General features: G+C 39.3%; 1 protein-coding gene across 1 annotated transcript in view; it reads right to left on the bottom strand.

Moving 5' to 3' along the window:
* Positions 1–3,613: 3,613 nt before the first annotated feature.
* LOC104497350 (RNA-binding protein 33-like) overlaps positions 3,614–10,090 on the bottom strand; it is a gene marked incomplete at its 5' end in the record, with an annotated part of 39,283 nt that continues 32,806 nt past the window's right edge. Inside the window, 2 exons of the mRNA XM_010140589.1 lie at positions 3,614–4,456; positions 4,657–4,745. Of these exons, the coding sequence (XP_010138891.1) occupies positions 4,408–4,456; positions 4,657–4,745 (138 nt within the window). The remainder of the gene's footprint in view (positions 4,457–4,656; positions 4,746–10,090) is intronic.

Below are 10,090 nucleotides of genomic sequence, written 5' to 3'. Positions count from 1 at the left end.
GGAAACCCCCCGCCACGAAATGAAACCGCCCCCCGCCCTCCCTTCCACGCATCTGTAAGGGCAACGCACCCACACACACATACAGACACGCAGTTACTGTGCGTAACGACGGGAAGCGCCTACAGCAGCTTCCGGCCAAATGGCACAATTTCAAGCTAATCAGATAAAAGATACTATGTTCTAAAAAATATTAAAAATTCAGCACCAAGCAAAAGGTTTTTCCATATTCCAAGAGGCTGGGTAATATTAAGAAAAAAAAAATCATGAAGACCTTCAAAGGTTATTTTGAAATAACCTGCAGTTTTGTAAAAAAAAAAAAAACCAAACAAAAAAACCCCCCAAACCTCTCCTCTATATCCTTGCAGTGGAAGCCTAACATCAGTGAGCTGAGATGCTCAGTCCGCTCGGCTAGAAGGACTTCTTAACAGAAGTCTGGAAATCTGAAGTGAATCTTCAGATTCAAACTGGGGAATAAACCAGTTACCTGAAGATACTTTACAGAGGGCGTGCCAGTATTGACTCTTCTTTCCCCAGGTCTTACTGGGGGAGATGCACGTGGGCCAAAACCAATATCCCTGTCTAAATTTATTCTCTGCCACTCCTTAGAGATAAACCTTTGCATGGCAGCTCCTCCAGCTATGGACCTGTCCTCCTCCTGCCTAGCACCACTGATACCGAGCTTTTCGAACACTGCACATCGTTCCATCATACAGTTCATGGGCCACATCAGTTGCTAACAATGTGAAGAACCAACGTGTTACATGACCAACTTAAATTAATGTGTAAAACCAAAATATGCCAAACTTTTGAGAACAATATTACACGACAGACCTGATTTGTACTTGTACAGTGCAAAGGAACAAACCTAGAACCCCCATGTCTTGGTCTGACAGTGAGCTGTATTTCCCCTCAAAAGTTAAAGGACAGATTTTTTTTTTTTTTTTAAATAAAAAAAGTAGAACATTCTACTACGATATCACAGATCATATGGCCAATCCAATCTTTTAGTCAAGGCAAAATGTGATTAGTTATAAACCGAATTCTCCAGTGCTACAAGATGAAAACAAAATAATTGGGAAAAAAAAAGCTGGCTCCGTATAATCACCTATTAATGGAGTCGCCTATTAAAATCATTATAAAATTATGGTAATAAAAACTATGAACAAATAATACACAGATCAGGATATATGTATTGACTTTCTAGCATCTTTATAAAAATTTGAAGATATACACAAAAACACATCAACATTTATGGAACTATTTCCATTAAACTTAGATAAGACAACACAAAAAAACAAATAGCTAAGATGTAGTTGACTGTAAGCACTTTAAGTAACATTTTAATTTTAAAAGGTCAATATTTACATACTACATTAAATGCCTTTTTTTTTTCATTTTGCATTGTACTTTGAATGCAAGATAAAGAAAGAACAAGATAATGGTTGCAACAGATCTTCCAAGAAAGTTAACTTAAAATGTTCAGATTTAACTATGTGCTGAAAGAGAACATGGCAAGAACACGTCCAACTAGTTTTACCTCTACTTCCTTTGGGCTTTTTTGGGAGGAGACAACAAATAGGTCTAGAAGAGCTGTATCATCCAAACTGATCATTGCCGAGAGATCCGCTTTGCAGTTATGATTTGAGAACTAACGAACATTTTAACAAATAACTCACCTAACTCCTACTTCCTCTACTGAGTTTTTTTAAGATATTAGAGAGATATGGTGACAACGCAGGGTGTGTGTATGTATGTGTATAATAAAATGCATACAGACATACATACATATGGTACGTTTACACGTAGTAAGATACCCAGGTACTGTAACAAGCAGCTAAAATCACCACCAGTGATCTGCTCGTACTCTGCATATGCACAAGCAATAACCTACTGCAACCGCCTTTGAAGACGATACATCCAGTCATTAAACAGCCATTGCTTAAGTTGCCTCCTACATTTAAATAGATCTGAGGCAATTTCACATCCTTATTCCAAAGCCGTACATTTCTCTCAAAAATTTTTTTTTAAAAAAACCCACAGAATAAAAATTCTTAAAACTTCAGTTGGCTGAACCTCAGCCCCTTTGGGATGGATTCAAAACCCAAAGCAGAAGTGTTTCTACAAACTTCTTTGACTTTGGAATGAAACCCATGTTCTTCAGATCCAAGAAACCCCCTAACCCCGGTAACGTTTGCTTCCGACAGGACATCTGATCAACTGCAGATGTTCCTACTGCTGAACTCAGCTGCTGGCCTGTCTGGCGTTTGCATGTAACCCACATTTCCAGACGCACTACTATCACTCCACTCCGAGACGTCTTCCCATCCTTCTCATTACAGAGAAGCTGCTCCCTAACAGTGGGATGAATAACCATTTAATAACTTGTTTTAAAAAGTACTTATTCCCTAAAAATTAAAATGACATAATGTGAGGAGGCAGCATAGGGGTCCTAGAGCTCATGGTGTGAGGAGTTAAACAGCATGGGGCAGATCACCTCGCATGAGTCTTCAGGGTTGGGTCCCACCAGACACTTCCTACCTGCGGCTCATTCTCTGTCCCGGGCTTGGGCCAATCCTGAGGCACTTCACGTACAGTAATTGTGCTGGATGTTATTAAGTATTTTGCAAAAATAAGGAACTATACAGATGGGTGTAAAACTCTCTTCCACACAAAAATTCTCATGCTGTTACTGCATCTCACAACTAAGTTGTAAATGGGCTTAGAGTAGTATTTCCATTTTTTCCCAGTGCAGTATTTCCAAAGTACCACATTACTCTGTATTATTTCAATGAACAAAGAGCAGTTTTACCTAGAACACTTTTGACAGTACTTATTATTATTCAGTCATTATTTTTAGTAACTTCTGCTTAACTGAAAGTACAAACCAAAACTGTAAGAAAGCCAATTAGGTCTTTGTGACTTGGTTACCATTAAATCTTCAAAAAACAAAAAAAAGAAAAAAATCTACGGTACTATAAACTTGCTCAGCTCATGCTTCCACACTTGGCATGCCTAGTTTGGACCCCATTTACAGCTGTTTCCTTATATACCAAAAGTGTTCTCCTGTGGTCACTCAGGTAACAAACCTATACGGTTCTTCTAAGGCCCCCCTTTCAAATAGCAGGTGGAGTGCTTAAGAGTGTTCCTAAAATAAAGTAAAAGTTCACAGTCTAAAAAACTAAGGAAATGTTCATAAAAACTGGAATCCAATGAAAAGATGACATTTTAATAAGTTTATTCAGAAGTAACTGAGAAAAACTGTTCCTTTGGCAACACCATCTAGATGGTTCTAACCAAAAGGAAATACTACGGATTTTTCTCTGAATAAAATAAACTCCTTAATGTTTGCATGTCATTTTTGGGAACTGCCACGTTCATCAGCAGATTCACAATGTCCTTGTAGTCCTGTATTTATCAGGAACAACACATCAAACCAAGTCCTTTCAGTTATGGGTTTCTTATGGTTCAGCATTAGTCACAAAATAACCCTTCCCCCTTCCCCCCCCCAAAAAACCCTAATCAAAATAAAGCATAAGGCAATCATGAAACACTAGCCCAAAAGAACTACTAGGAATGTGCCACTCTTCCTGTGTAACATTTTTTAAGTGAGCCACCAAATATTTCTTTTTCCTTGTATCAGACAACGTCATTTAAAACAACCTAGTTACAACTTGGAGTTCGCTACCCCATGATGCTACTGAAGGGCAAAGATCCTCGTTTTTAAAAACCAAGGGAAAATACAGCAACGTTGTTCCTAACACAGGGTTTTATGGAATAAGTGGGGTTGGAAGGAGAAGATGGAAGTCTATGTTGGAATAGAAAAATGCAAAGATTGACTTAACTTCTTTACAAAGATTGAAACTACAGTTTTCCAGTGTCACCTCCGAAGCTTCTCAGCATACTGCTATTCAGTGAAGTAGACCACGTTTAAATCTATGCAAGAATACCTTCTGTGCTCTCAGATATACAACATAACTACCATGTTTTGTTTAGAAAAATGAGTTTTCATTCAAATACCTTGCACTGAAGATAAGAGCAACCATTATCAAATATTCTTTGCTATGAAGAAAGTTTTCAAATCTTTCGATGTAAACGGTCTCTCTCAAGTCACTGTGGTCACACAGAAGGATCTTGAAGAACAGTGTCTACATGCATTGAAAGCATTTTGAAAAAAAATCTGTAGTTCCAAGTGGTTACAACAGAACGTGAACAAACTGAACAGAAATTCCACCTTCGCGGATCCTCTCAAGTTCAGCTCCTCTGGAGGACATCTTGCTGCTTTCTGTCGTTCAACACAGCAATTAAAGACTAAGCTGAAAGGTTTCACAACTCGATGGTTTTGCCACTGTGCCTCGATGTAGCTCCACAGTACACTTCTGTTAGTGTCAGGGTTTCTCTCAGCAGACATCACTCAACTATCAGTGCCACGTTTATGTGGGACAGATCTATCATGTGCCTGTTAAAAGTTAAAAGAAATTTAAACGTGGTACTCAAATGGATTCTAGGGGTGAAGAACAAACAAGGAGGTTCTGTGAAGGTCACTAATAAATAGATGCTTGATTGGTTTAGGAGAAACATTGAGCAGAGGAGACTTATTTAATCTCTGAAGGGAGGGAAGGAACCGAGTGAGGCAGCAGCAGTGCTTAAATTGTTTACCTGTGGAATTTCTGTTGAAATGCTAAAGCATGTGCTGGCTCCTTAAATTTTGCTATGGCTTTCCGTTGTTGAGGAAGCATCTGTAAACTCTGCAGAGACAAAAAGCCAAAACACATTTTTAATACTCACTTAAAGTTTCACTTAAAAAACCCACTCATTTTGCACCAAACTGACTGAAATTTTGCCATATTTCTTTTCTCAGAAACGTATTTCTTTTCTCTGATTGGCATCCAGAGAATGGAGAGAGACACTTGAGATTGCAGTCAGGGACCCAGCTGAAGGTGTTTGAGCTGGTCCTTAAGCCACTGCACCAACTGGAAAACCCAGACCATCACTCATTAAGCAAAGGTCATGGCTCTTCCACTCAACCCATAGAGATGAACCAAACCCTGCAGCCAAACTACCACCAAATGAGTAAGAAACATTCAACTGGGCAGAGCTCATCTTCACACATAGCACCTGGAGTCATTCACCTGATGTACGTTAAAGGATCAGGACTTTCCATAGGTTAAACAGGACAGAAACAGGAAAAAGAAGTGGTAGGTTTTGATCTGTACACTGCATATCCTCGCAGTGTTTTAACAAAAACAAGTCGCTTGCTTTTGACAGACAATAACCACCACACAACCCAATGAGATGGCTTAGGTCACCACTTTCAAGTCCTCCTAGTAATGGGAAACCATGCAACATGTATCTACCGAGACAAGTCCACCTGATACGTGTTTCATGACAGCAGCATCTCACAGTGCTGTAACTATCAAAAAAACCCCTATGTAGCATTGAGGTCTCCAAAACCACAGTGTGCCTCAGCCAGGTCTTTCAAGGACTCATGTCCTTGCTCCCTGCTGCAGCAGGAAGTCCAGGCAATGCCAAGATGATGCCAGAGAGCAGTCCCGTGGCCTTGGTAATGAGAAGTTATCAGACCTACTAAGATTAGAGTTGATGCTTTGAGTTAGCACTTCAGTTATAACAGCATATTTTTCAAAAAGACACTTGAGAAGATGAAGTTTTACACAGGAAATAAGTACACATCCAACAATCAATGAGGACATGCAACAAGTATTCAGCATTACAGAGTATTCAGGACGGCAATTCTATGATCCTCTCATCCCACTGTGTCTGGCAACACAGGCCACGGAGGATTCGTAGTAACTAGGTTAAAACAGATCTTCTGAAGGCTTCGATCGTAATTTCAAAGCTTCATGCCACAGTGATTCCAGTATCACAGCAAATTTTGCATGTTTAATGGCTTATGCTGCAGCACATTCAAGACAGAGTTGTTCTGATTCAGCTTCCAATTTCCAATTGTTCATACAGCTTTGGGTGCAGAATTAAAGAATTACTAATGTTGTTCTTTTCTGTGCATAAGTTTCTACATCTACCATAATTCTCTGCTCCTGCATCTTGCTGGAACTCAGCAGCATAACCCCACATTTAGATGATTCCAGCACTCTGAAGGTCAGTCTCCAGGACTCTGTATCACCCAGACTATTAAAGAAGTACCACATATCTTCTGACAAACAACTATTCCTTGGGAAACCACATACAACCCCACTTGCTGATACATTTTAAGGGTGACATACTTTGAGATCTCTCAGTGAAATCATTTTTAATCCAACTAATGCATTCCCTGTTCAGATGTCAAATGTCTAGATGAAATTTGCTATTTAAATTGCCTATTTGTATCTTTTTTGAACAGGTAAGACTCACGTTGATAAGATGTATATTTAACAGGAACCACAGCGCCCGACAGCCATATTCTTTGTATCTAAGCTTGACAATTCAGCTCTAGGTTCTTTCTGTAACTTATCTGTGATTTTGAAGTAATTAATTTTGGCAGTAGCTACCTTGCACCTTCTTATAATTGACAGGAAACTTCCCTCTCACCAGGAAAATCACAGAAGTTTAATACTTCTGTCATCCCTGTGATTTCAAAGGGAAAGCTGAGGAGAAGTCAAAGGATTCAGCAAACCTGGTAAGCATCAGCAGGTTAATTTGCACTGCATAGTTTTTGGAAAGCTGCTACAATGGAAAGGTTTAGCTGAGTCACTGCAACTACTAATTTCTGAGCTGATAGGAAGGGGATTTAGCTTTAAAACCAAGATCCATACTTGACCAATGATTTTTGTCGTTTTTGACTAGTTTAAGCACACTTTACCAACGAGAACAGAGTCATGCTGCAGAAAGCACCAATGAAGACCTTAGACAAAGCTCAGTTCTCCTGGATGTTATCTGCTGAGTGGGTGAAGGAGGTGCTGAAGTTTGTGTTCTCCTCCCTTACTGATGTCACTTTATTTCAATTTATAGAGCTGTATCAAATACACATTCTCTTGACACCATTTTTCTGTCTAAAAACGAACTAAGGAAGACCTATCACTAAGGACTAAGTTTAGAAGACTAAGAATTAAACTCAGACATTAACTAAGATTTAGAAACAAGAATCTGGTAAGACTTGAAAATCTCTGAAGTGCAATTAAAAAAACAGAGAAGCAAATCTGTTCCTTTCAAAGAACTCGACACTCTTAATATGATAAAAACCTGTTTGAATTACTGAAAGGACAAATATTTCAGAGAACAGTCAGACAAGAGAAGCTGGAAAAGAACCTGGGGACACATCCCATCAGCTGTACCTTGCAGGTCTGGCTGTCACCTGCTTCCCTCTCCTCTCCTGAACCATCTTCAGCCCTCCTGCTAACAACTGATCCTCACAACAATGTCAGATCTTGCTCAACTACCACAATGCTTTATGCTCCAGACTGCCGTTGTGATCAGCTGAAGAAGCTGCATTTAGTGACTTTTTCCACAAGAACTAAGCTTTTACTGCATTAATATTCTTGAGATACACAAAAGCAAAATGTGATTTTGCAGTTTATACACTCAATGATAAATTATTAAGAAGCTGCTCAGTAATTAGCATACAAAAAATTGACTAAAGGAAGACATCTGGTATAGTGCAGACTTATTAGTGAAATAGGCAAGCTATCTAAATATTACAGACAGCTTATGTATACTTTCATATGAATTAACCAAAATTTACTGACTGACCTGTTTGTGTATTGTGACACAGCCTGTCCATACATTGTATTACTGCTTTATTTTCCACAGAAAAAAAAACCCGCAATCAAAACACTAAACACATTTTAATTTTAAAACTCAATTGCTTTTGCGACAAGGCATCAATTCTTGGATAAGTCTATTGAAAAAGCACCTTCATCAGCTTTAACTTGTCAATACAGACAACTGTGGAAACAAAGAGCCAACCCAGCTGATCCTTCACTGACCTGCCTAACCACCACCCCATTACACAGTCCAGGGGTAAGACAGTAACTTCCAGCATCAGGGTCTTCTCAACTAGTGCACTTACATGTGTCCATGCTCTGACAAGACAGAGTATTAAGAACTGTAAAATGAAAGGATAGACTAACACTACGCAAACAACACTTCTCCAGCTGGTAAGTGTCAGAAAAATTTTAATTAAAACACTTTTAATACAAATTCTCAGCCTCCACTGCACTCAAACTACAGTAGTTAAAATGATGCAGAATCAGTTAATGTTTGTTTAGGTATACATACCTTATGTAGGTACACAAAAAGTTCTGCTTCTGTTTTAACAAGAAAAACCACAATTATCAAGCTAAGTTACTTTGGTGATACGACCACCACGGCCTGAAATACCACTGTAAATATCTTTGGTGACAAAGATTTTTAATTTCCCAACATAAATCATAATCTACATTGTGTTTTCAAGCAAATCCTCACCTATCGTGACTTGCAAGTATAAATGTTATTCATCCTGCTAACCAAGGTCCCTTAGAACTTCATGTTCTCATTTACCTGCATTACTGTTTAAACCCTGAGTTTTATGCTCAACAACACTGACTGTCAGAACAAGCAGCTACGACTTTGCCAGAGCGCGCAGGTCCTGAGCTGCAGCGGAAACCTGAAGTAAACTAACTGCACACTCGTGCTAACAGATTATTGCTGTCTCCTTAAATTTGGGATGATACACAGTTTAGAGCTGATCCTGCATTGAGATGATGTTAACTGCAATAGTCTGGAGAAAACACATTTTATTGTGTAACCTGTGGAATTCTATTAGCTCAAAATGTTGTTCAAGGCATTATCTTAAAGACTTACTCCACCAGCTTCTGCTTTTGTTGATTGTAAATAGACATGCTAGGAAAACACATACAAGATTAATTAATTGTGCATATCTTCATCACGCTACCTTGCTAGTTCAACACTTAGATTGTTTTACTTTTTTGAATAATTTGGCAGCCATTTTTTTCAGTGATAACATTCAGTATTTCTAGCATCCGTAACACTCTCGGCTAGTTTAAGTTCTTGCACATGCATTACAAGGTGATCTTGAAATAACCTCCTAGGAAGGTGTTCTTTTTAATCATGCTCTTTCCCCAGACTATCCACTGTATTAGCCAGCTGACCTGTAAAGAATGCTCTAAGTTTCCAAAAGCATTAGCACCACTGCCTTTCATTAATGTAAAAAACAAAATGTGTGCAAGCATTCAACTTTCATTTTTAAACTAAAACCTGAAGTACCGCATTAGCTATCAGAGCTTGCACAGAAATAGACGCTCACCTATATTGTTTTCAGTATTTTTGTATTCAATATATATTTTTATATTATAATGTATTCAGTATTTCAGCATATTTGTTTCTCTACAATATAGCTAACTTGTGTTTCTAACACAATACTGTACCTCAGGATAGATGTTGTGATTTCTTTTCATACTGCTTAACTACTTCTGGAGAAGATGTTCAACAAGACAAACAAGTTTCACTGAATAAAAAGCTAATCTTCTATGATTCTCTATAGAACTAAACAAACTAATCTAGTATTCGCACCTTTTTAATCTATTAACCTTGTTTACTTTTTGTCCTGGGTCCAACATGGTGGAACCAGATGCTCTTCTGTTGTCTGGCTTTCTTCTTCCCAGAGAGCTGTGGTTCTCCCAAGCTTCCGGGAAGGAGGACACGCCTCTCCAGAATGACCTCATCAAAGGGGGCGTGTTGAGAGATTTGGGGACATCTTGCTTTCCCCTCTGCTCTATCTACTGTCCTCTCTATCTTGTCCGTGCTGCGGCTCTCTCAGATATGCCGCGCAGGACTCTTGAATCTCACGCCCCCAGACTGGAAACCTTTATCAAGAAGAGAAAGCCACGTCCGTGACCTGCTATTTCCCTGAAGCAGTAAAAGACTCCTTCTGCAAACATGGGTAGAACCTTCTCCGTTTCTGCCGATTCCTGGTGGGGGTGGTGTGTGAACTGTTTTGCCGTGACGGACTGACCCAGCGGTACCCCTTATCTCTGCACGGATGAAGCAGGCACCAACGCGCAGGAGAATCTGAAGACATTCCCTTGGGACGCGACCAGGCCGGCCCGTGGCGCAGATGTGTGTGTGTGTGTGAGTCAGG

This window comes from Buceros rhinoceros, unplaced genomic scaffold (genome assembly GCF_000710305.1).
Source record: "Buceros rhinoceros silvestris isolate BGI_N320 unplaced genomic scaffold, ASM71030v1 scaffold7797, whole genome shotgun sequence".
NCBI lineage: Eukaryota > Metazoa > Chordata > Aves > Bucerotiformes > Bucerotidae > Buceros > Buceros rhinoceros.
Note: the sequence above shows the minus strand (reverse complement) of the source record. Positions and strands in the feature narration are given on the sequence as shown.